The 27954-nt window shown below is 44.9% G+C and overlaps 1 protein-coding gene across 12 annotated transcripts in view; it reads right to left on the reverse strand.

The window, feature by feature from the left end:
• LOC121595859 (insulin receptor substrate 1) overlaps positions 1-27954 on the reverse strand; it is a 208490-nt gene that overhangs the window by 12964 nt on the left and 167572 nt on the right. For 8 of the 12 annotated variants that reach the window (XM_041920170.1, XM_041920167.1, XM_041920160.1 and 5 more), the window contains 4 exons: positions 13575-13755; positions 13355-13480; positions 11803-11948; positions 8774-9775 (listed from right to left, as the gene is read on the reverse strand). In XM_041920170.1, the coding sequence (XP_041776104.1) occupies positions 8774-9775; positions 11803-11948; positions 13355-13480; positions 13575-13755 (1455 nt within the window). Of the gene's footprint in view, positions 1-4274; positions 4860-8773; positions 9776-11802; positions 11949-13354; positions 13481-13574; positions 13756-27954 lie in introns of all 12 variants that reach the window. The other 4 variants (XM_041920172.1, XM_041920169.1, XM_041920168.1 and 1 more) reach the window with 3 other exon arrangements.

Genomic DNA, 27954 nt, shown 5'->3' on the forward strand with positions numbered 1-27954 from the left:
TGTGTCGTCCCCATTCTATATGCCGCCCAGGGGGCGCTGCTGTATCGTCTTCCGCAAACTATAACCCGGTCGATGGTTGCGCCTAGGGTTGTGATTATGTTTTTGTTTTTGTTTTGCGTTTTCGTTTTCATTACTTGCATCACTGCACTCCGCGCTTCCGTCCGCAGTGGCTCTTAGTAGAGTCCATCTAATGGACCGGAGAAGAGTGTGTTTTGCGTGGGCTTCCGCAAACTCGCGCGAGTCGCGGGTCCGTGGATATGTGTCGAGAGGTCCTCCCTGTGCCGCTCATAAATAATCTTTATGAGGTTCGTATTTCAGCCGACCGCATTATATGTCCAACATTAGTGTCCGTGAGCGCGCGTCTGCAGCGTGTACACCAGCAGCATATGGGGGTGGGTGTTTCGTTTTGCTTTCGTTGCAAGACACCACCATTTTGGGTGGGGGGATGAGCATAACACGCGGGATGATGATCTTCTCCATTCTGGTTGAAGGAACCTATTCACCTGTGTGCGGCCCCCAGCCGGCCGGTCGGCTACAGCATTTAATTACATCCATTTCCCGGCGTACTTTATTCGGCCGACGGGGTCGCGTCGTCTTTGCGTCTTAGATTATTAATTAGATGGCTACATTATTAGTCCACCACGCAGTGTCAGCTACACACTACAGCTACATGTACACACACACACACACACACACACACGCTGATACATTCCCAGTCGGAGGCCGTCTACTCGAAGGGTGCCAGTTTGTTAGAAGAACTTGTCACATTTTTCTCTATTTAACGGCTGCTCTCATCCCGAGATTGTTCCGGTTAATCAGGTCTAGCCAGGCAATGCCGATCATTCTACATTAGTTTCTATTTTGCCCCAACGATAAACCCCAAAAACGGTTGTGTTTTCTTGCTCACCGTGCTCGCATTGAGGGGTTTTACGTATTTAAATCTGCTCATCTGCAGAGTTTTAATTATAATTTTGATTTTCGAGCGAGCAAGAAACCAGCCACAAGTAAGAGTTATTGATTAAATCAGAGTAGTTTTAGATGGTTATTTTCTGAAGGAGTTTACAACAGTATATACATTGTTAGCTTACTTCTTCACTTCCATATTACATATTAGAAAATTTTAAATAAACATATCAAATAAATAATCCCACTCTTTCCCAAAGAAAGTCCCCTTGGCAAAGCGGTGTGCTTCTGGGGAGCTTTCGGTTTAGGGAAACAGAGCAGCTTAGGCGTTAGTGTGTGCGGTTAATATGCGCTTGTTGTGGGGGGACGGGGGACGGTAATAATTTTCTCCGTGCGTGAATCTGCAGCGCACAGGACGAAGCGAAGCGGAACGAAAGCTTGCAGAAGGCACACGATTAAAAGACGGAAACCGAAACGGGGAACTCTGCCCCTTTCTTGCAATTTCGCCAATGAATGCCCATATCCGTAAATGGAGCTGCTGGTGTAAGGAAAATAAATCAGAAAATCATCCATTTACGAAGAAAACGGTAAGAGACTCCTACTAAACGTCAGATCAAATACTTTTATAGAAGAGGAGCATACAAAAGAGAGCAATGGAAAAAAAACGAGAAGAAATTGACTACGTCTTTAGCCGCTTAAATACTTCCTGGCCTCCCCTGGCTTTGGCGTTCGCGTCCCACAACACGAGGAGGCTTTACTGATGCTCATAGCTTGGTTCTTGCTGCAAAGCTCTGTGTAAAATTATATTGCATTGCCTGCATTGCGTTATCTTTTTTTTTTTCACTGTGCTATTTAACTTCTCATTCCCCGTGTCTTTTCTTTTACAATCGTATAAATGAATAGGTTTAAAATAACAAGCCATTTATTAATTAATGGCACTCCAGTAGCCCACAGCAAGGCCACAGTGGCTGTGCGTTTCCTCGTTGCCCGCCTGTACGCTCGTTGAAGTCGCAAGAAGGATCTCCGCCGAGAGAGCACAGTAGAGGAAGAGGCAGTGTACACATTAGATATCTCAATCTGAACAGTGCTTCCAAAGCACGGCAGTTTTATGCACGGATTGCACACAGTGGTGGCCGGCTGCCGGCAATAAATCATTCTTTTCTCCATCCTCCGTAGCGCCCGCGAAAGGCAGCCGAGCCGAAGGGGAGGTTTTTGCAGCATATTAAATTCATTCAGCTCGGTTTGTGTTTAAAAATTCATCGTAAAACAACCGGAAACCCATAGGGCACCACTGCATGCACGTTCGCAAACCATAAATAGTTTACAGCAGGAAATTAATAATTAAGTCACGAGCAACTTGGCCAAAACGTTGGCCTAAGTTTGGCACTGTTTGAGGCTGAACCACAAGAAAAACGGCAAACACAAAAGCTCTGCAAATTCATTCTTAACACACTTTTAAGGGGATGAAATGATTCATAATTCTTTTGTTTCAGATTGTTAATTTTCTCTTTTAAAAAAAGAGACAATTGCAGTTCAGTTTTGAAAGAGAAGAGAAAAAAATATACAGAAACAATACAAAAATCCAACATAATTAAACCATATTGTACCACACATGGGCAGAAGCAATATAGAACCCGGTACGGACCTTGGAATTTGAGCCCACCTTTCTGTTGGTAATTTCCCTTGCACCCTTTCTTCACGATCGTTAAATGCAGTTGATCTGTTCCAAGGGAACGGGAAGCAGGATTTACTTTTCTACTTCTCTCCCCTTAATATGACCACAACGTGTGTGTGTGTGTGTGTGTGTGTGTGTGTGTGTGTGTGTGTGTGTGTGTGTGTGTGTGTGTGTGTGTGTGTGTGTGTGTGTGTGTGTGTGTGTGTGTGCACCATATGGGTTGTGTGCAACAACCATCACACCAAAACAGCAACAACCATCACACCAAAAAGAAAACGGCAAGATAGTCTGCCACGCGAGCACAAACTTAATTCGTTTAAGCCCCACGCGTCTTACAAAACCTCCGGTACGGTACCTACGCGTACAAGTAATGGAAACCGGGCACAGCCCGAAAGATAAGACAAAAGCGCTTTCCTTTCTCCCATTTCTCCCCTTTTTCCCAATCCGGGGGCCACCACCACCAGCAGCAGCATATGTGTTAAGCTAACATCTGATTGCGGCTCGCTTAAAGGTTTAATTAATTTTCATTATATTCGTCCCTCGCTTTTGTGGTGGTGCTATGTGGTGGTCGTGGTGGATATGTATGTGGATCGGCTTCGCGATCAAGTGGCAAAGAAAATTACTTCATTCCATGCTGCCCACGGTACACACGATACAGGAACCGCCAGGTGGCCCTTTTTCCGGTATCCACTGCTGTGCAGTGGTGGTGCTGGTGGTATACAGTTTAGGGAAGAAATTTATCGATTACCCAATGGGAAACCGGGGATGTTTTTAGCTTTAATAATTGTTCATGAGCAGGTTCGGAAAGGTTTGCCGTTCTTCTAATTACTATCGAACAGCTTACCGGAACAGATGAGCAGGGAAAAGGTACCAGGAAGGGATTTCCTTTATTGAGCCTTTTGTAAATTAAACAAAAACAAAAACTGCTTCATTTTGCAGTGATTATTGCAGAAACTGAAATTCATGTAAATTCCAAAGTTAAGTGCCCCAGAAGCTGCTCTACTAAGGTAAGATTATACAAGCATTTGGGGAAGTTTAAAGCTAACTCATAAAGATAGCACATTAAATACCTTCACTGTTCTATTAAGAATATTTTTTATTATATTTCAAACACATAACTACTGGTGTGTATTTTATAAGTAAAATTTTACCAACACAAAAAAATATTAAAAACATGACATAAATAACTGCATGTATTCTGTTTTGTTAGGATGATTTTAAAACAAATATTTGCCCACAGACGTGTCTAATTAGATGCGTATAAAATGAAAACGAACCAATGTCAAGGCACGAATCGGATCGCGATGATGAACCAGACCAGAGAAACCAAAATAGTTATTTCTTAAAAGAAAGTATATCCATGAACTAGGTACTGTATAGACCTCGTTAGTCCTTTCAATGACGTTAAAATATAATAATAATAATAAAATGAATTATCATTAAAATTGAACAACAATTTGCCAAACTAGATGACGAAAACAAAAGCGGTAATTGGATGACAAACCCAAAATAAAGCACCCAACAGTGATGAGCACAAGTGTGATCGCTACAAAACTATGCTTGTGATGGGCGCAGAAAATGCCGAGAAAAAGGAAAATGGTATGCAATGTTCGTTTTTCGCTGACGAACATAACAGAACTAACCGAAATTAGAACAGAAAAACAGAAAATCAAGAAACCAAGCATTCAAGCCGTACCTGAGACGGAATGGCGTCGCAGCGTGCTGCGCAAACGTCGCAGCGGCTTTGCCCCGGTGAGGTAGATGGCATTGGCCGAATGGTGGCTAAGGCTGCGCGTGTGACGCCGCCGCACCCCGCACAGGGCCGGCTGCTCCAGCGGTGGTGGCGGTGGTGGCGGTGGCCCCATCAGCGGCACGGTCGCGACGGTCTGTATGCTAACCGTCGAGGAGCAGCGGGACGACGATTTGGACGAGGTGGAAAAGTTGGAAAAGCTACCACCGGAAGAGCTGCCCCCGCTGCCCCCACTGCCGCCACTGGCCGTCGCCAGCGGGCCACTATCACCGTTGGCTGCACCACTGCCAGCGCCACCACCACCACCACCACCCACGAGCGAGTGGGTGATGGTGGCGAGCAGATTGCTGAGCGTGATGCCACCGCCACTGCCGGGCACCTCCTTGCCGCCCTGCCGCGTACTGGCGTAATGGTGGAACTTGCTCATCGAGGCGGAGGGCGACGGTGGTAGCATCATCATTGCCGCTGTCGTCGCGTTTCCCATTGTCGCGGGCGAGGACATATTGGCCACCGCGGACAAGCCGGAAGACACTACACGAAGAAATTGGTGTGTTTTTTTTGTGGCGATTTGTTTTGGTTTAGAAAAGTTATGTTTTGGGTTTTTTTAATTTTATTTATTTCATACACCGTAGTGTGGAAAGAGAAAGAGAGAAAGAAAAAAGAGAGAGAGGGAAAGAAGAATAGCATACAATTTCTCATTTTTGTCATATCTGTTATATAAAAAAGTTGATAAATTTTGGAAAATTTTGAACAGTGAGAGATTAAAAAGATTCTCTTTACAATACAAAAAAGTTTAAGCCAATTGTGATTTAAGAAAAAAAAAAACTAAAATAATTAAAAGCAAAATTTTTGCCAAATTTTCGAAAACATACATAATAATCGTTTTGCTTGATTTGAACCAAAAACTAATGCAATTTTGATGATATGAACGTCAATGAGAAATGTGCAGCTTCACCTCGGTTCGGGTTGTGGTTTGGAGGAACGCAGTTCGTACAGCACATGGGCTCTGAGACTGACGTTTGCTACACCGGTTGCAGCGTTATTTCCCTCCCAATAAAATGCCATTTTTATCCATTCATTTATGTTTAATTCGGTACAACACTGGGAGAAATGATATTTGATGTTTTGTTTGTTATTAATTTGACCATTGATGTGTGTCAGTAAACATCCTTTAACATTGTACGATCGATCGGTAGCCAATTTTGGCCTCGATCGCATCAGCACTTTTATCCGACTGAGATGAAGAATGATAAATGTTGATTGCAATTGCTATGCCTTATGAGTGATGGAAAGCGTGAAAAGCGCGATAAGTTTGTTGAGATTGTGGAAAACAGAAAAATCGGTTTTAAAAACGTAAATTTGTGGATGCATAAAAAATCGAGGAGCCGTAATAAAAATGGAGCAAGGAAAAAACAAGAAAGCCAATCACAAATCTGCAATACACACCACAACAATACAGAAATACATAAACGGGGAAGGAAAATGCGAAATGTTGTGCATGCAAGAAATCATTTTCCTCCCTTCGGCGGAAACTGGGAAACGCTACAGTCAACAACAACAAGATCAGAGACAGGCAGGCAGGGGAATCATGCAAAACGCGCGTAAGGACACAATTTGGGAGCACATGTTGAGCCATGCAGTTAATAATGATCGCCACTAGACGAGGGGGGTGGAAAACAAACACAGACAGGGAACCGATCGGAAGAATTGGTCTCTTCGACCAATCGGAAAGAAGCACACACCACATATTGCCGCCGAGCAACAGCTTTTGCCGGTTTGAGTCGGGGAAGGATGTCGAAGAGAACATGTTACACGATCGTCAACGAGATAGTTGAGTGTTAGATGGGGCGTTGGGGACCCCTATTAGTAGAGGAAGCTCTTCCTAGATGGCACACAGCGCTGGACAACGTTTTTCAACACACAAACACATTGAGAGTAATAGTATAAAACAACGGTTTGCACACCAAAATGGACACACATACCCACGCAAACTTGTCGGTGCCAAACGAGAGTGAACAGAGAGATCGGCGTTAAATGAAGAGGAAAAATTCCCGTCAAACAAACACACACACACACATATACACACCGAGGTCCTACCAACCCCGTAGTGATGGTTGTGCACGTGGTGGCTTGGGCAATCGCAGTTTTTGCAGATTTAAATAAACTATTTTGTACGTGATCTTATCGGGGGAAGGATCATCATTTCCAGCCTGTCCCGAAAGGGCTAATCTGTTGTCTATTCCACCTTCCCGAATCGAATCGGATCGTTTTTCCTCACCTCGTATGTTTGCGCACTAACTAGAGCAGAGGGAAGCAGCGCATCAATAATTCATGCTAACACATGGCCCAGCCAAGGCAGCAGCAGCGGCTAATAAGCATTGAGTGTGTGGGGTTTTGGATTTTCCTTCTATTATACCTCAGGTGCTTTTTGCTGTTTTCTTCCACTCAACAGTGGCGCCTTTTTCATCAAGGTTGTGAAGCAATTAAGCTACTAGCTACAAATTGAAAATTAAACTAAACTTTGCTCAAGAGTGCCGTTTTTTTACTATCGCTGCTGCTGCTGCTGCCTTCTTACTTCTTACACGTGGCTGCCCCATCTGATAGAGCTGTCTGCAGACCGGCGCCAATTAGTTACGCTACATTATGACTAATTTATTGGTTTATGCTTTTAAGCTTGGAATTTATAGATGCGCACGGGGTGTGGTGGTGTGTTCTTATTAAAAGTCAATAGTATGAGTGGGGGAAAAACCACCCTAAATTAGTAGTGCATGGATGCATCTGCCGCCAAGCGCTGTGCTGCTACTAGATACACATCTAATTTTGTTATCTCTTGCTTTTTAACATATTTCCTAGCGATGTACTACACACTAGTTTACAAGATAAAACTTGCAGCTTGTGTCTTGTTGGAGAGAAAAAATGTCCGCGATTGCCATCCACTGTGTTCACAACATCACATGGGTTTTTGTTTGGTGGTTTTGTGAAGCAACTATGATACAAATATTACCCAAGTTCAGCCGACCCGATACACGGGCGCAATAAAACATCCAAAGCGAACATAACGAATCCTAGTTTGCCATAACCTTTTGAAGAGGGGTTTGATGCGAATGTTGAAAAATAGTCCGAAACAGTGAGCCAAACACCCATTCATCCTTTCCTATCCCGTTCTTCTCGCAGTGCACTTCAATACTTCAATACGCTGCTGCAGTCTATTTGGCAAGTGTGCTTGATGTGTGTGTGTGCGTGTGATGCGATGTCGGAGGAGAGAGAACTCTTCTCTTCCGCCGCATTTCCAATATTCGTTTCAATGACCAGGAATATAAGAGAACCCAATAAAAAAAAAAGTTAACTCAAACGGACGGTGATATTGCCCGCGGGCTTAGGCAGCAATTTCGAGCAGCACAGAAAAGCACATAAGCAATAGACACAACAACGAGAATCGAAGCATTTTGGTGGCGAAGGCGAAAAAGGGCATCAGCCGTTTGCATGGCAGTCTTCGCGTCAATTCGCGCAACCGGTCGCTTTAAACCGTGGATGAGTAGATGCGCGAGAGGTTAGAATGTTTTAGTTTTGGTTTTTTTTTGTTTTAATTTTTTGATAAATTTTGACCATCAAAAGGGCGCTCTTCACGGGGAGACAGGATTGCCGAAGAGTCGTTGAAGCACGGCAAAGGGGGGGAAACCCCGGAGGGTTACAGCAGAGGAACCGAACGGGAAACGGGAAAAGTGTGGGTTGGAAAACGATGGAAATTAAAAGCAATATCGAAGGGGTTGAAAGAGAGCTATAGAGAGGAAAAATATAGAGGGAAAGAGAGAGAGAGAGAGAGTATGTGTGTGTGTGTGTGTGTCGATGAACAATACGAACCAAACAAAACGGATATAAACCCAAAAGAGGAAAAAAAAATCAAACAGTTTAATAGAAAAAGTTTGCTCCCGCTCTCATTTAAGTGCAATCGTTGAGGAAAAAAAGGGTTATTATGATGATCAGATATGGTTTACAATGAGAGAGAAAGAGCGGGAGATGCAGCAAAATAATATGTTTCCGGAGGAAGGAGAAAGCTTCGAAAAGGTTGAATTTTTAGAAAGAAAAGCCATGTTTAGTAACATTAAAACCAATAATAGGAATAGAGAAGAACTATTTGCGATGATTGAAAGTAAGACAGTAAAGATTTAAAATGGATAACAGTAGTGTTTGAGTGGATAGAAAACAGAACAAACTTAAATACTGATAGAAGTATAAATAAAGCAAGAACCAATAGCGGGAACGAGATGAGGGAAAGATAGTTTTTTGTTCGGAGTGAATGAACCACAACGATGGAAGGATAATGGGTAGCTTTAAAAAGGGAAGAATCAGTACACACTTGGTACCATGTGTTGGAGGGGAAGAAGAGTAGAAATGGTGATAAAACCAAAAATATCAGAAAAAAAAAATCATATTATAGGTCGTACCATGGTCAGTCGAGGAGGACGAAAACTCATTGGTAACGGCGATCGTGCTGGTGCTGCTACTGTTGCTACTGTAGTTGCTGCTGCTCCTGTTGCTGACGATGCTGCTGCTGCTGCCGCCGATGCTGCAGCAGCCGCTACTACTAACGACACTCGGGGTGGCCGGGTGTGGCCCAACTAATGCCCCGGTTGCCACTGCCTGCGTGCCATGGTGCGGATAGGGAGCGGGATGATGCGGTGGAGGATGGGGCAGGTGCGTGGGATGATGGGAATGGTGGGAGGAGGTGGAAGGCTGCTGAGGGTAGTGACGGGACGGTTGGTGACTGCGAGTCGCCTGTAGGGGGGAAGTGGTGCTGCCACCGCCAGCGTCACTGCCAGTCGATTTCTTCCCCGACGTCGTCCGGCGATAGTTTGGCGATTGGGCAGTGACACCGAGCCGCGGTGACCCAACTAAACCTCCGCGAGTAGGCACACCACCACCACCGCCGGAAGCTTGGCTGGTACTGGCGGTGCTGCCGTGACCCGGTGGCACCAGCGGGACGTACGCATCGCTTGGCGAGCAGGACCCGATGCTCGCTAGCGACGAGTTGCTGCTGAACATGGCAGCCGGCGTCGAGGCGACGACATTCCCAGTGCTCACGGCAGGTGTAATGCCCGCAAAGGGAACGATCATCGGTGCGTGATAGAAGGAATCGGAGGAGGATTGGGACGGACCGACGAACGACGACGAACAAGCGGCGGCGGCGGCAGCGGTGGTAGAGGTACAAGCAGCAGTGGTAATGGTGGAGGTGGTCGAGGTGTTGAGGGAGGAGGAGTTTTCGGCACAGGCTGGCAGGCTAGGATTCGCTACGACTGGCGGGCGCGGTTTCGCGCCCGGTGCACCAGCACTGTACGGCAGGCCGGCGGAGGTGCCTGCTTTCGGCGGCGAGCCGACCAGCACGACCGTATTGACGCTGGTGGCCGACGACGACGATTCCGAGTTCTGCCCATTGTTCGACTGATCCTCTGGAAGATGCACAACAGAGTGAATTTATTGTGGCCCTTTGCCCTTGGGGGAAAAAAGTGGGGAAGTGTTTGGGGGAGGTGATTTGGCAGGACTTGTCAGGTCGGTGCGATGAGCATTGGCCACGTGTGTGTCGCTTGGTACGAAGAACACAGGTTTAGCGATAGAGAGAGGGAGATATAATATGTGTAGGTATGGGTGAGAGAGAGGAGAGCGAGAGATATGAAATGACGTAATGGAAAGAGAGAGAGAGAGGACAGCAAAGATGTATACGCACAAAGAAGATGATCAAGTTGGAGAGCATTGCGCATCGTTCGAATTATTCGCCTAATATAAAGGAGTTTTTGGAGGACAGAAGAAACCCCTAGAAATTGGATGAAACATGGTGCAGACGAAGAGGTTTCGAATGTGCTCGAAGCGATCACATGGAAAACGATGCAACAGTAGAACATCTTGGAACACCTTAAAATGCAACAGCAGATCGTAGAGCAAAAACTAATGACAAAACCCCCTGTCCTAATTTCAGCTCAAGGTGAAGATAATGCGCAGAAAGTTAAACACGAGCTGCAGATTCACGACATCTTTTCCGAACACACAAAAAGGATTGTTTGGTAAAACCACAGGTTAGCGTCCATTCAGGAAAGAGATACATACATGTACGAGGTTCAAGTTATTTCGTCGCTAGCTTTAGGTAAGTACTTTCAATGGACGTTAAAGGGGACGTTGTTTTGTTCGAATTTTAAATTTCAACCCCCTTGTGGTGGTATTTCGAGTACTTAAACATACCAAAAAAAAAAACTTACAAAATTAGAATCATTACGCAGAAAAGGGTAGAAGGTAAACCAAACAACTAAAACTATACGTATGGTCTGTGTGTGCGTGTGTGGTGTTAGCTCACAAAACAAACGCTATGCTAGGAAGACTGAGACACTAGATCAAACAGGAGTGAATTAAAGAAGATGAAAAACAAATAGAAAAAGTCTCACACTAACAACTACTGATAACGAAACAATTCTACGATATAAAAACTGCAAAAAAACATCAATCGAAAACGTTGCTTTTCAAACCAAATGTGTGAATGTGAGTAGATAATAAAACCATTAAAAAAGGATACAACGAAAAATAAATAGGAAATCAACTCAGTAAAACACACACAAAAACACTACACCTGTTAATCACTTTCCCTTTCTTTTGGTGGCTAAATGTAATGGTTACAAATTCCAAATAAGAAAACAACGGCCAAATCAAACCGAATGATCAGTACATAACATTAAAAATAACAGTGGTAAAAAAGGACAAAAATATTTAAACAAAATATAAAAATAATCTAAATACTACAAAAAAACTGTTAAAAATATATAAAACTACTACAAATGTTAAAAAAAACTTCATTGACAATAAAACAAGAATGATCAAATAAATCGATAAAATATGAGTAATAGCAACCAATACGAGAAAGAAAAATCATCTAGCAACTAACAAACTGTCTACGCGTGAGCGAGTGAGCAGGGCGTACAATATATAGTTGAAGGGAGTGGGAAGAAAAAACGTTACTATACTCATAAACAATAAGTGTGAAAACAAACACGGAACGGGGAAAAACAGGAGAAGAATAAGTGTGTTTAACTTAAAGAGCAAGTAACAGTTCTAGTGCGTTATAAACCTACGACAAAGACAAGGTAGTGTGTGTTTAGCTAGTTTGTGGAAAGAAAGGGAGGAGACAAATCTAACATGTGAGATCAATGGGGGGAAAGGTGGATAAAAACAGGACCACAGGATATATGCTAAGTCTACATAAACCATATCCTGCCTGCGTCCTGGTGCTAAATACTAATGCTAAAGAGGGGCGGGGGAGGTAGGTTTTGTTCAACAGTTCTTCCAAGGTCGTGGGGTTCATAAAACCAGGAAAGAACGGGGTTGGGTGTTTTAAAGTTTAAATATTAGCAAAATGTACGATATAGGGAGAGGGTGGTTACAGGTTTAACTCTATAATAACAATGAAAAAAGAAACAAACGGAAAGCCACTTACCGCTAGACGGGGAGCAGTTGATCGGTTTCTGGCCGGTGTGCGTCTGGCGGCGGAACAGCATCGACGTTGGCTTCGAGGCGGCGTTCGCCGACGACGATCGTATCCGTATCATGGGACCGAGGTTATCGTCCTTACTCTTTGCCGACCTGGAAGTTGAAACGGAAAACAGAAGTTAGTGTTGCTGTTCTTGCAACGCAAACGCAAACGTTCGCTGACCGTCTTTTAGCCGAAAGGTAAGCTAATTTGACACACGGTTGAGCTTTTGTGCTTGACGCGTTCATGCGTTGGGAAAGATTGCACTTTCCGACCAAACGTTCACTAGCGCCAGCGCTCAAACCCGTGTAATCAGTTTTGCACCAATCAAGCGAGCTACTGCCGAACCGAAGGACAACCTATTAGTGCTGCCACAGTGCGGGCAATTGACCCTGTGTCCAAGGAATCGAGCGAGCTATTAATTTCAGTTAAATCACTCCAAACTCCCGTCCGCCCGGCAACGTCACAGAGGAAGGAAGAAAGCAGAAACCAGCCAAAGGACTGGACACACAAACGTCGTTATCGATTGCAGTTTTGTTGCGCACCAGCCCCGTAATAGACTTCTTCGAGAAGGCAAACGATGAAGCGAAGAAAAGGAGCCCGTTCAAAAATAATGCTGTCCCAGGAATGTTGCCTCATTTGCCGAGAGAGAGAGAGCGCGCGGCGCACGGTTCAGTATCATGCTGCGACGAGCATGGTGAAACAAAAACCCGAAAGAAAGCTAAACTGCCCTCCCAATGCCAGACAGTCGGGAAGGGATGTTGAAAAAAGCTGTCGAAACAAAACAGCAACAAAAAAACCCATGCTGAATTCCTGATGGACGACAGCTTTTGCACGCTCTGCGGGAAAGCAACAGACGACACACACTGTCTCTCATCCCCCTTATGTTTTCTCTCTCCCCGTTTACCGGCAGTCAACCGTTTTTCCGGCTTTTCCGGGCAGCGTCTACATTCAACAGGTTGGTTGCGCTGGTGTGTGTTGATGGTGTGCTGCTGTGGGGACTCGCTCCAGACGCATGGTTTTTATGGTTGGGGACGTTGAAGACATTGGGACGAACGTCTTCCACGTTTTCCGGGGTTGACGAGCGGTTTTTGTTGTTGTTTTTTGTTGCGCCTCTCTCTCTCTGGGACACATTTCAACAGGAGAAATCTTTTGAAAATCTTGTTAGTCGCCGCCGGTGGTTCGACAGCATCTCAGGAGCTGAAGAAACAGGCGGAACACAGCTAACGAACGACTATATTTTTTTTACGGTGGACATCATCTATTATCGATGAAGAAGAGAGTTTGGAGGAATGTATCCAAGGGAAAACATCATTCTCCAGAGAAAAAAAACGAAACATTCGTTTTGTTTTAGAATGCGTTCAAGCATTGGAAAAGACAGTCTTCTCAATTTTCCTCCTAGAGCGTGTGCCACCGCCGTCTAGACTGTATTATTACAGATTAGCGCAGTTTGGTGAAGGTCACGAAACTACAAAAGATTAAAAATACACTATTTAAATAGCAACGAGAATATACTCACTTCATGATGGTGGTGTACATGTTTTGCGCGATGATGGAATCCTGCACCTCCATCCAGATTTCGCCCGCTCCCGTTTTGGAGCTGCGGCCAACCTCCAGGTAAAAGTAGCGCTGAGAATGCCCACATCTGAAAAATAATTCGATTAAAAATTGCGTTTACTCCCTCCGCTGCACCCCTTCCCCTGCAACGCTTTGCGTTTGCGTTGGTTGGTCACTCTTACCTTCGTACCGATGCCAGCAGAAACTCGACATTTTCGGCCCGCTTCTCCTGGTGCGGCGTCAGTTCCGATCCGATGCGGACCAGCGATAGGGTTTTGTCGGTGATGCAGAGCCGATAGTTGCCAAGGATGCCGTAACTGTCGCCGAGCCCCTTGCGCTGCACGTACACTTCCCAAACGTGCTCTGGGGAGGAGACAACAAAAAAAAATGGGTAGAAAAAGTTAGTTAGCTGAACTGAGCGTAATGAGTAACAGCAAAAAACAAAAAACCTGCAGAAGGAAAAAGTTATATTGCAAATTGAAAGCAAAAAGGGACAAAAACCAGCGCCGATTACAAATTTGTGCTTTGAATAGTTAGCTCTTTCGGCTGGATGAGTCACAAGGAGTGCGCGCTAAACGAGGCGGAACCACCTCACCATCATCCACCCCCTCCAGGACACAGCCGCCCCACCCGTAACCCACCGCCTGTCGCTGGCTTGTCTTGCTCCAGGGTGTCCACAGGGCACTATAAATTATTACCCGGTCGGGTCGTCGGGAATGCCACACGGCAGAGGATGAGTGTGCCGGGGGGTCGATCTGCTACCGGTAAAGCGAGGTGGGGGGGACTGCTTTTCTACCGTGAAAAATCAACCCGACTTACCTCGTCCCAAACAGCAGTACAAGCAGCAGCTATCATTCCGTTTTGTTCATTAAACAAACGAAACGAAATGGATTTTTCATTTACTGAATTGTTCGCAGAAAGTTGCGCCGAAAGTGATTCGCTCGCTACACCTGTGTGCCGGGAGCACAGAGGGCGAAAAGAGCTTTCAGTTGTTTGTGTTTCCCTTTCTTATGTTGTTTTTTGCAGATAGAACCTAATGGCGACTGGAGAGCACACTCCGATGGGTGCGCTACTACCTTGCGCGGAAGGTCAGCTGTATGTCTGTGTGTGTGTGTGTGCGCGCTCGCTCAGGTAAGTGGTAAACTGGTGAACAATTTAATTTAGACAAGGACATGATAGTGTTTTCTAACCCCTTTCCAATTCCTCACGGGGAAACCCACCCCATTTCCCAGTCGTTTGCTTCTCGATAGGGCTACAACGCTGATCCGGTATTTAGTTTAAACAGATTCCCTTATCGACCTTCCCTCTATCCCTCTCTCTCTCTCTGTCTCTCTGTCCACACGCACCACAAACACCATCCTTCGTTTTGCGAGCGAAATGGTAAATTAATTACTTAATGGGCAAAGCGAGCGTGAAACTTTGCCACGTCCACTACAGCGCCATCTATCTGGCATCGAACAGTTGAAGGGGTTAAGAGGAAGGTTGTTTTTTCGTGTTTTTATTCCGTTTGTGTGTGTGTGTGTTTTTTTTTTCAATTTTTCCCAAAACGAAATGAACCGTGGCTTGCTCGGAATTCAAGCAGACTGTTTTTTTTTCTTTTCAATTGTGTTTGGTAAACATTGTTGTGAAATGATCTCATGGTTGTGTTTTCTGTGTCCAACCTATCAAAACTAAAACTAATATGTTTTATCCAAACAAGCACACTGTTTTCGTGGCAGTTACCTTTTTCCGTGAGGTCATTGGTTGGCTAAAACCCGTCAAAACAAGTCGTTTAACGCTGTTTTAGTCAATTGTTTCCTTTAATTACTTGTATTGTTGTTTGTCATTGTCATATGTACAAACAGCTGCGTCAGAATATTACCTATTATTAATTTTGTAGCCCAATTGGACTAAATATTCTCCAAGTCTTATAGAGTCTGCAAATAAAATCATAAGAACCTAATTTGGTACCCAGTACGGGACAATTATTGGATTGAAAACACAAAAATAGCATGAAATATTGAAGTTGAATTCTTAATTTGATACATAACCGTTTACAGGTGTCTGCACTAAAATTTGAAAGCATGAAAAAACAACCTTTCCACAAGAGCATTGCACACCGTTCGAGTGTAGTAGTAGTAGTGGATAAGTAATTATGCGCCAGGACTGATTTTTTTTCCGCCCCGTCACTTCAGGTCTAGGTACGTGTACCTGTTTTGCGAGTAAAAGCGCCAACCCTTCACGTGAAGATAAACAAGTTTAGTGCTTATTTTATACTTCCCCGTACGTCCTCGCGCACCAACATTCAAAGACAGACCGCCGCGTGCCAGAGTTTTAACCAAGCCAGAAGGACATGCCGAGTCCGGGCGACAGGTAAAACCATACGCCAGATAATCGGTGGAACAGGCACCACCGCACACACATGCCCGCTTACGTGATGCGACAAACTGTCACACTCGCTTTTTGTTAACTCACTAAGTCCGGAACACCGGAGCACATCATGCCCCGCCAGACCAGAGAGGGAGAGAGGCCTACCACACAGTAAGTAGACTTCTTGGGCGGTGAACAAAAATAGGAATTGCTCAACACTAGCGCCTCTAGAGTGGTGGCAGACACCATTACCACCACCACCACCACCAGCACCACAAGATGATAAACAAAACTAAAATAAGTTTCGCGTGAAGGGAGAGGCGGTTGGGGGGCCCAAGGAGCAGAAAATTCGCAGACATTATATAGTTTCCGTTTTACATGAGTGCATCTTACAAGGGAAACCCCATTAACTTAGACAGATAGACAGGAGGAGAGAGAGAGAGACAACGAAAGGGCAAGAGCATAACTGCATAATGTTTGCCTGCTTCCCGTCACGGCAAACCTCCCATCCCCACCTAGTCAACGTTGTGCATCGGTGCATCACTTTTCACCGGCAAGTGTTTTCAAGCCACTTCCGCCGCATCATAGACATACATCACACCCAGCGCCCTTGCCTTGTGCCCTTTGCCATCCTCTCTCTCCTCTCTCATCCCACCCGTACGAAGATCTCACTAAGGAACAAGTGTCACTGATCCTGCAACCGCATCTCGCTTCCACCGTCAAACAGGGAATGGGGTGGATTTCAGGTTTAATGGTTTCTGACTGAATTGCGATGCACGCGCCACGCCTAATTAATGAGCAAATAACAATTCACTCCAAGGCAGCCACCACCGCCGACGCCGTGCCTAGGCAGCAGGGTGTGTGTGTGTTTGCAAGGTCGGTTTTTAAAGAGCCCTTCCTTTAGAGAGAAGCAGCGAGAAAGCACCCCGGAGGTGTGTTATTACTTGGTTTTGCCTCTAACTGTTCAGAATCGGAGGTACGAAACGGTTCCACCGTAAGCTACTGAGACATGAAACAAGACGAGAGGTGGGAGTTTTAAAAAAGCAAATTGCACACACACACACGCGGGATGGCCGCAGGCAACAGCCATCAGAAACGTGCACGCGCCGCCACCACTAGTTTCATTTACTTTTCGGTCCAATTAATCGATAATTGGAGACGACAGTGAATTACATGCCTGTGGCTCTCGTGTCTCATCCCCAATGGCACCAGCTATCGAGGATGGCACCAGCCGGAACAGAAAGGGGGAGGGCAACAACAACAACAAAAGAAAAGGATCTTTGCTGGGTCTTGATTAGGGCAGGGCAGCGAATGAATGGGGGAGTCGTCGCTAGTTAGGCTGGAAGTAACAACCTGCTCCACCTCATCACCTCGTACTAGCACCATTTCGACTCGACAACAAATTTTACACCCAATCCTCTCTGTTTCCCTTTTTTTTTACTTATCTGAAGCAAAACAACACACTTCCGGCAACGGGTCTGGGGGGGAAGAAGGGAGAATACTGAGCCGGCTAGAAGAGCCGACGGCGGCGGCGCGTTCAATTGTACGCTTAATTCAATTCAATTAGCGACTAATTAGTTCCACGTGGTGTGGTGTGTTGAGTCCAATACGGTTGGAGAGTCGTTGGACACAGTTTTCCTTCGGCATGCCCGGCCCTCCTCCGGTGCAGCGACTTACTGGTCTGTATATGTGTGTGTTTTGCGTCGCTGATTTTCCTTACGGCAGCCGGGCCCGTACCCGTACCGAGACACAGCCCTTCTTGTTGGCCATCTCGGCAAACCACAGAGCGCTCGATGTAGTCGGTGTGTGACGGATGAAACTCGCCACCTACTCGGCGCAAAGGTGGTTGGCTACTGTTTCCCTTTCCCTCCTTTTCCTCCCGGGGCTTTATAGCCGGCCGGAAGTGGTCATAGTTCGATTAGCTTTGGATGCGCATCAGTAAGCATGGGGCGTGCGCGCGCTCTGGTTGTAAAATGGACCCCCTCCTCCCTGGCGGCTCCGACCGATCGAGACACAACACAAAACAAAGCGAAGGAGTGTTTAGGCGGGACGAGCGGGGAAGCGCGCGTAATTGTGTACGGAATTTCTCCTTGAAAATGAATTCGACATCAAAAACAGGCAATTAAATTTTTAGGGCTCGCTGGGGGGAGAGCGAGCTCGTTAAAACATGACAGCAAATGGGCAATACACGTCAACTGATATGAAACATTAAGGTGAATTATGCAATCGTTGGGCGTGTTTACAGTGTGTCGCCTGGCCACCTTTCAGTGTGTGTTTGTTAAGTCGTTGTTTGCATTAATAATGTTGATGTTATCCGATTGATCAGTGATCGTATGACTCTTAACTGACTCGTTGTGGAAGAATAAAGCTTGTTAGATATGGCATAAATTAATGACAAGGTTTTGATGATCTACTCGATGCTACCCACATTATTCAGCGTTTACTGAACACTTTTAACGTACAGCATAATGTCCAGAAAAGCTACAATGTCTCTTCCTCAAGCCAGAAACAGAAAAAAACGCTACATCACTAACGTCCGTAACAGAACTGCATCATCATAATGCTCCCGGGTGGCAAAGCAATCAAATGATTAGCACTCCCCCACACTTACACACTTCCGTGTCTAAACTCGTCAAGAAAGCAACGTCACAGCGCTTGATGTAAAATGTACTGTTACAGCTGCAGGATGCGTGCCAAAATTCTTATCCCAAGGATAATGCCATTGCGGACCTCTCACCATTCGTAGACAATGTAAAGGGAAAATAAATCAGAAACTTCAACCAATCTTGAATGTGGTGCTGAACAGAATGTACACACACAAACACATCTGCACACAAAACTCAGGACTGCTTCCGGTTCTGAGGCCCTTAAATGACCATTGCCCGAGTACTGTGGAGTGGATAGTAATGGTCTTTCCGCTTCACTCGAAAGTCATTCGAGTGGGCTTATAAAGATGCTGGCTATTACTTGCGATGGCAAATACACTTTACAGAGTGTTGGAGAGTAAGAACAACACAGGAAAAGTAAAAGATGAGAAGCTTTTTACTTCTTGACACATATTTCCCTATCTGCCACCAATTCAGGATCCTCAACTGTACCCTCTGTCCAACTATCCAAGATGCACTGAGATGCCATCACCGATATTAGCATGTGATTTTCACCAGAAATAATGAGTTTTTGCTGGGAATTGCTAAATCCAAATTGATTGGTCGTTGGATTAGAAATTGTACAACGACCAGCTTTGATCAATTTTTCGTTTTAGCCCTTAATATGTCTTATCGTACAGCAACTGACTATATCACACCAGGCGGCTTTCACATGGAAGGAAAATGACTAAATTGAGAAATAATTTCATTACTTTAACCCGGAAACCTCACTCCACTGCAACACATTTTAGCAGTCATTTAAATTTCATCATTAAGTGGAATGCAATCCTTTTAAAATGTCAGCAAAATTCCGATCCTAAATTGGCCTCCACCACTTCTGTGAAGTAAGTAATACTGGGAAAGATCCCCCCCACCCCCTTTAAGGTTGTGTGCCACTTAAGAGACTCCTCAAAATACGCCTAATTAACAATTTAAGCACTGTACAGTTGTCCAGTGATTTTCTGAATGGAGCTGCTACGGAGGCAACAAACGCTGACCCACATTCCGGCGACAGTACCCCCTTTTCGTGGAAGAAAGATCCGATAGGCGATAGTATAAAGTTCTTGCCCTTCCGGGACACAACTGATGGCACATAAATGTACTCTTCTCCGCCCGCCTTCCTTGAAAGCTGTGGACACTTACCGTTAGCGGTATGATTTTGTTTCTTTTTCGGAAGGATCCCAAAAACGAAGAAAAAGGGTACCCAGATATTATATTTTCTAACATTTTTTGCACGAAACGATACGCAACAAACAACGGTGGCAGCTTGCTCTATTGCATCTTCACCACAAGCCGGTGTCACACACACACACGTACGCACACATGTTACCCACGCGTGGGTTTAGCGAGAAGCTTTTCCGAGCAATTGTCTTAGAAAAGGAAAAACTCCCCAGACGGTGTACGATTCACTTTCGAACCTTTTTCGTCCCTCTATGCATGTGTGTGGAAAAAGTTAAATCCTTGTACAAAAAAAAAAAAGAGAAACAAAGAAAGTGAAATCATAGCTTGGTCCCTAGTTCGGTCACATACAGGCCGTAAATCCAGATTTAATGCAAACTGCCATCGAAAAATGAAGGTTGCTCCCGTTGTGTGGTTGGGGGGACCTTTATTCTCGGGATTGTGCAAAATCTTGCAACTGGGAAAACGAATTCTCCCTCCCCACATGTCCCCGAAGTGCGAAAAGGATCTAACAGTCTCTACTTTTTTTTGCTAGTACACACCTACGGCAATTTCTGCGAGTTGATCCTTGTTGCTTGCGGCGGAAGTGCTGGCAAAAAGAAAGATGTCACAAGCGCCCGGCGCGTCTCTGGACGCGGAAGTTGCGTTAACCACACACACACACACGCACACCGGTAACCGTAATAAATTTCGATTCAATTACGGACACGAATAAATAATAGCAGATTGCGTGCGTGGTACAGGTTTTCCCTTGGTGTTTGTAGTGACTTGTACCCGGCCGGCGACGAGTGTGAGTGCGTATGTTACTTTTGAATGAAGAACCCAAAGCTTCCGCTGTTTGTTGTGAATGGAATAAGTGCGTAGTATGATCCTCGCGTGCTTGAATTAAGACGTTTGCCAAGTAAATTGAAGCACTTTATGTTCGTAGTTAGACATTATAACGACATAATTTAATCAAACATGGTTCCATTTTAATACAATGTGTAAAAATACACAGAATTATGCTGAGCATAATTGAATCTTACCATCAATTCCAATCTTATTTATTTTGATATACCTAAACAAATTAATTCAATGGAATTTCCCTGTGTCACCGCGAGACGTTTTAGCGTTTTGCATAAAATGTTTTCCAACAAATTAGCTGTTGCTACCCCTTGCCATGGTACCGACGACCTCACCGACAAGCTTCGCTTTGGCAAAAGATTTTCATTCATTCTTGAAACTCTACATTTTCCCCGCCCCAACGTGGCCTTTTCTGTGTGTCGCGGGGTTGCAACTGATGAAGATTTACGGGCTTTCAGAACGCTTTTTACACACTGAATCCTGCTAAAGTTGTTATTGTTTGCGTTGCCGTTTTTGTTTCGCGAAGTTTGACGCGCCCCCCCGCATTAATAAAAAAAAGTACAAAAAATGCGCGACACCGAAACACGATTTATCGCCGACAAAACACACAACACCCATCATATGTAATTACGGAAAGTGTAATCGGTGGTTCGTACGGTTCTAGTTTTGTTTCGGCCACATTCGGAGAGGGTTGATGGGTTTGTGGGGGGAAAAAACACAAGTACAAACAAGGGAAAAACACAACATCCCACAACAGCCCACGACACGATCAGCCTATGCGAGCTCGTTGCATGATCGCATAAATGTAATCCTTCTAATGCGTCAAAGTCACGGAGCGAAACATAAAAACGGGGACAAACGACAGGGCTTACCACCTTCCTGTACCACCCTGTGTGCGTGTCAGATCGGTCGACTACGTATGAGGACTTTTTTTCTCCCTTAATTCCAATCCCGCCTGAAGCCGGGAGTGAAAATAAAGGCGACAGATGCAACTGGTACACTGCACAAGCCCCACGGAAAGGCGACAGGAGGTTTCGAATCCTAAATACGGTTCGTCCGCTTTTTTTTGGATCTCTGTTTGGATTAGTTTGAAAATTGTTCACACACCATCATCATCATCCTCTTCACCCGGCCAGCCGGCCGGCCAAGGGGTGCCCGCGTCGTCGCGTCGGGTCGAAAGGTTCGTGATTTACTGCAGTTGGATGATTTATGGTTACACTTTTCTGCGGTAGCAAAGGCATAATATGGATCCTCGCTTTCCCTTTACCCCAATTTACCGAGAATGCTCGTGTGTGTGTGTGTGTGTATGTGGTGAGATTAAACTTTATCAAAGGGGGAAAAAGCCGAGGATAAAATGGATTTGAATTGAACAAAAAAAAAGCAGAAAAAACGCCCAAACCGACACACGAAGGAAGCGTTTCCTAATTTGAGAAAATTGTTTTCCGTTCGCTTGTGGCGCAGGAACGCTTGGAAGGAAAATTACGGTTGATTTTGCATCCATCCGCACCCTACAATCAGCGCTCTACCGCCGGCCGTGGTGCATTTTATTCGAGCCACAATTATTAGCTTTACAGTTGTGGGAGGGGAAACGATGAAATTGCATGTTTTAGTGCACAAAGCGCACACAGGCACAGAGGTGCGCGAAGGCGAAGAAAAGCAGGACATTGGGGCAGGAAATTGTTTGTTTTCCACGGCTGTACTACTAATTGTTCCGCAAGTTGGTTTAATTTGTTGGTTACTACAACGCGGTAAGATCCATTAAAAAAGGTTTTTTTTTGTTAAAGTGAGCTTTGTGTTTTTGCAGTGAGTTGATTGAGGTACACAATTATCTGCCGGCAAAAGTTTGATGAAATTAATTGCAGGAAGGTCTGTGCCCTCACCAGCTGCCTAGAAGTCCAAGAAGGATTCGGATCTCCAATTCAAACGACGTTTGTTTCTTGCCTCTCTAGACAAGCCGAATAATATATTCCACCTCTCACCGGGTACACTCCAAAAATGGACAATAATATTTTGATAAATCCCAGATAAAGTGCCATTTACCTTTCGGCGCTGACGGAACAGCATTTGGAGAGCACAAGCACTTGGATTTGGATTTTCAGGCTTTTTTGCTTTTTTGTGTGTGTGCATACAACATTTTTGCTACAAAGCAAAAATAAAAAATAAATTAAACAAGCTCAAATAGACCTGGCCTGAATCTGAAAGTGTTGTCACTGTAAATACTGAGTGGTACAAGCAGGGAAATAAAATAAACAAGATAACAGATCTACTACTACCTAGCGCCGGAATGGCTTTGGCCGGTTTGGAGACATCATGGGACTTCTGGAGATCTTCTGCTGCGTTGGGTGTCGGTCGCACGCTGCATCCCAAATACGAGAGACACCCTCCTGCAGCGAACGTCATCCCGGGTGTTGAGACTTGTCGTGTGGCGCAGTGAAAGACTCTCCAGGCGCTCCAATATATCATTCCACGCGTTGCACACGCCACGCGCCATGGCGCTGTGTGGAAATGGAGTGATTTATAAAAAAAAACAGCGCGCACACACACACAATAAACAAGCAAAAAGACGTATGCGGGGAAAGCCCGAGACCTTGTCCGCCCACCTTCGCCCGATGTGATCTTCAGCAATGAAGCCTTTTTCCCTGAAGCTCCGCAGAAGTGTCCACTAAACCACTTGAACGTGGAAGTGTGGAGTGTGAAAGCCCACCAGCAAGAAGGGTCAACACAGCAACTGTGACCGGCAGACGACAGGCGACAGGCGAAGACGTCCACGATGGCCGGTATATACAGCGTCAAGCGGCAACGATTGGGAATTTATAGGCGATTAATGATTTATTTTTCCACATTAAAAGCTGGAACAACTACACCCCCTGACGAGAGGGGAAGTAGTGTAGTGGAGGAGTCGGTCTCGCTGGCTTGGACGGCACACACATAAATAACTGTGTGCGGACAGCGGGGCGAGCAAAAACGCTGCAAATGTATATATTTAACTTGGACGTCGGACAAGTATATTTCCTCCAATTGATACAGATGCGATTATAAAGACGCGCGTGTGAGTTCCGTACCCAGCGCCAAGGGGCTTTTGACCGTTTGATCAACGGGTTTTTTTGCCAATTGATGGGGGGGGGGGGTTTGTGCCACCATCGCCAACACACACACGGCGGTGGGGAAACAAACAACGAACCGGAATGAAAGATGCAGTTCCGTCCGGTTGGGTCCAAATTGCATTGCGGAGATAAAAGAGAGAAAAAAATACACACCAGAACGGTCACAAGCGTACACACACACAGGCAGTTTCGTTTCTTTGCCGCTCTGGCCAAGAAAATGTACGACACAGAAAAGCTTCTTCAGCGCTGGAAACAGGAGCAGGAGATGAGGGAAAAGGCATTAACTTCTGATACAATTTATCAGTTTTAATGCTCGCTTAATGGCATTCTTTTGTGTATAAATTTCATAAATAACCCTCATGGACTAGAGCCCGGCTGGTCTCACTGTGTTTGCTGCTCCCGCTGCAGCCGAGGAGTTGTTGTACGCGCATTGGGGGGACGCATTTTATTGTATAAACGATTGTTTCGTGACCAACAACTGCCCACTGCTAGCTGGAGAGGATTGGCGTTGTTTTTGTTGTGTCCAAAAACGAAAGGAGAAAAATAACGAAAACAAAAAAAAAAAAAATAGATGATGGGTGTCTCTAGCTGACCGTAAGCTGACAGACCCGGACATTTGCGAACAAGTGGCCTAGGTAGCAGAAGGGCCCACCAACAGCAGCAAGCCTCAAGGATAAAGCATTACGGAGACAACGCTTCATTAAGGATGCACACCTCGCAATGGGTAAATACGTTCCCTGCCGGCCGCTACCAACCGACCCCGCTGCAGCTGGACCTACTGAGCAAAGGACGCACACGCGGGACAAGCCGGACACAGCAAAACCTGTGCCAAAAGCGTACGTCGTACGGCTGTGAGTAGCAAGAAATGGAGTAGTAGGCGCCACCGCCGCCACTGCGCTGTACGCCAAACGATGAAATGATAAAAATCCTCCAACATGTTTAATGGCGAATAAAGCTGGCAAGGCGCACAAGGATAAGCGATTTATCTTCCGGACGACAGTCGCCACACTCTCGCCAATCGTGCAAAACGTGGCGTGTGTCTGTGTGTGTGTATGCGATGACAGGGAAAACGGATACCGGATATCGTGCCGAGCAAGAAGCGCGTTTGCACACACTAGCTAGGTACTTGCGGCCCAGATGTGTTGAGGAATTCAGAAGCTTCATATAGAAAGCATCGCATTACTCTTGAATAAATTGGTCTATTTTATGATGCAACGAAATGGTTGAGAATTAAAATTAACATTAGCCTCATGCTCTGTTTGGTTTTCTGTTTAAGTTTTTAGCTTTTTGTTGTTCTCAAATTGCGAGCTTTATGTTTGTAATTTGTTGTCATTCTATCGTTGCTTGTTCAACACTTTTTTTAAATTTAGCTTCAAAATACTTGGTTGAATTGGTTTAGAAATTTGATCGTTTCATTTCTATCATATTGTTGGATTTTGGGTTTATACATTAATATTTCGAATGTGAATTCAAATAAGAAAACACTTATGAATTAGAAGGAACTAAACCATAGGATATAGATAAAACTACTTGACTAATTTGGACTGCATGAAATGAACTGCTCGAACTACACGAATGAACTTTGTAATGAATTATGTAACGAACTACGGGACAAACGATTAAACAGTTGCAAACCGATCGGCAATTAAGGTGCACTCTTCTAATCAAATTTATACTAAGCTAATATCACAATCACAATAGGAAATAAATTGAAAGAAAGGATCTCTCCATGCATTGCCTTCAATTACTTTTAAGTGGCGTTATTATGAATCAATCACCAATAATAACTATGTGATCCTCTGATCGATTGCCATTTCTAGTCCCGGCTAACGTATCAATAAGGAAATAGCCAACACTCTTCGCGTATCCTTCCACAAGTTGGCGCCTTCGCTTACAACTTACAAACTCCACTCGACTTTGTTGCTATAATTAAGTTTCCAACGTAAATGTCGACCAAGATGGCGAGGTATAAAGAAGCAAAAAAAAAAAACACATGAAAAACGAAAAGTGCAAACAAACATTCAGTCAAGACGAACTAATTCAATTAGATTCGTTCGTTGCTGGCGCTTACCGGGAGGCAGCCAAAGACACTCAACTACTTGACGATGAACCGGGGGGAAGAGATGCCAATGCCCTTCCCTATTCCTCCCATCCACTATGGAGCACAATCCTTTCCTTCGTTCACTGTGTCCAGAGCGTAAAATGTGCAACACGCACAGCGAGACGGTGCCTGACTGTTCCCACCGCGCCGGGTGGTTTCCCACTGTGCAACTCATCCATTTTATTGCATTTCTATCGCTCGATAGTGACCCCCCCCCCTTCTTCTGTCTGTCATACGACCATCTGATGGCCCTTCTGCTTCTCTTCCAACGACTCGCGACGACTTTCTTAAACTGATAAAAAGTGGCATAACATAAATAACATTTTGGGGTAAAGTGTGCCCGCGGGGTGCCGCCGGCGGTACTTATCAATAAATTGATGGTCAATTAATGCACCGTAGGTGGTTGGCGTCGGCCTTCCCCAGCCCCTTGCGGTTGAGCGAGAAGTGTGGAAAAGTGTCCTTCTGGTTCATCGAAGCAGCAATCGCGAACGGTAAAGGGAGCAGCCATCCCAAAACGAGAGACGAGTGGAAAAATCGAACCAAAAATGTAAAGGGAATATTGAACCGTTAGCCCCACACAAGTCTGACCAGTTGAGCAGCCCCAACAGTGTAACAGGTCCTTGGGAGGCGGCGGGTTCATCGATGAGCGTTCGTCCGGGGATCATTACTGTCCAATTACTGTACCCGGCATCGGGCGAACGATCGGGAGCAGTTCGGGCACAGCCTAATGAGCGTGTTTTCTCATTGTGACGGCGGCATCGATTGGCTCTTTAAAATGATTTGGTGTATTTAATGGTCTGTCTCGTTTGATTTCATTTTTTGATTTTTACTACGATAAATTGTGAAAATTAATGAAAGAGTAGAATTTGACATAAAAGTTTAGCTAAAAGCACTAGAATAATTTAAAGTCTCAACAGAACTTGCTACTAAAACAAGAAGGATCTAAATGCTACTTCACAATAAAGAAAGCAACCCAATAACAATATGGTACGCTTACCAAACACAATATAAATAAGGCTTACTACAAACTGGTGTTCTGAAAACGTTGCATCCGAAGCACTAATCCTTCTTAAAGGAATAACAAATTATAAGCATGTTGTATGTGACATTTGCAGACTCCATGACCCTGAATCCTGTCTCCTTCTGTCACTCACTCAATTTCTGCTAATAAAGATATAACCGAAAAAAGGCGAAGAACTAACGATTGTCATCCATTCCGGGATAAAGATAAAAGCTAACGTTAACAGTACGTGCGCGTATAAACAACGGTGTTACCAGCGATCATTTACGCTCCACAATTTTTACCCTTCGTCAGTCTCCGTTGCTTTATTTACTTTTGTTACCAACAAACGAGCGGGCCACAAAAATATCTTCCCTCAAACCGGACAACCAGAACACCAAAAACGTTGATTGTCCTTGCAGCAAACTTCAAATATATTGCTGAGTTAAAAAAAAACGCACACAAACACACACCAACAGTTCCGCTCAAAAATAACTGCCACAACGTGTGTGTGTATGTGTGTGTGTGCCAGCTACGGGCAAAGAAAGGTACGCCATATTTCTCCGGCCACGCGGTCGTTTGGGCACTTAAATTATTTCCCAAAGCCCTTAATCCGTGACAATAACCGGAAGTACGGACATTAATGCTTTTAAGATGTTCTTGCGATTCTTGCTCTTTTGCACTGGGTGGCGCGCGCAGATGCTTTTACTCCTTTTTTTTGTGTCGTTGGTAATTTCACTTCACGCTCAATATTACCAGTCTCGATATCATCACGTTTTTGGGTTTGGTGTTGTAGCAACTGCAGCAGCGAGTGGGGAAAGAAGGGTAGCGAGGTTTTCCCCCGTCTGGAGCGATTTTTGTGCCGGTCAGCTAAAGTTTGGCAATGATCTTATCCGTTTTTTTTTTGTTGTTGTTTGTGTTGATGTTGCTTCTCTTCATTGAAATCCCGCTCCAGTTGCACATCCTTTGAACAAGGGAATGCGACAACGCTGGTACATTGACACACGAACAAACGCGACGAACAAATTGAGTCAGCAAGGATGACGAACGAGTGAGTCGCAATTGAAGTTGGCGGAAGGGAGAGCAGAGCGGTGGATATTGCTTGTAAAAAATCCCCAACATACACTCATAGATGATACCAACGAACAAAAAAAAAGGGAAAGCAAAGATAGAAAAATACCCAATGCAATACACAACATGTACTTTTTCTCCTCACGTTGGCAACCCTCTCGCTACCGGTGTGTGTGTGTGCCCCCATATCGTGACTTGAATCGAAGCCAAATTCTTATGAAAGAGTTTTCATGTCGCTCGCTTATTATCCTCCGGCCACACACACACACA

This window comes from Anopheles merus, chromosome 3R, assembly GCF_017562075.2.
Source record: "Anopheles merus strain MAF chromosome 3R, AmerM5.1, whole genome shotgun sequence".
Lineage (NCBI taxonomy): Eukaryota > Metazoa > Arthropoda > Insecta > Diptera > Culicidae > Anopheles > Anopheles merus.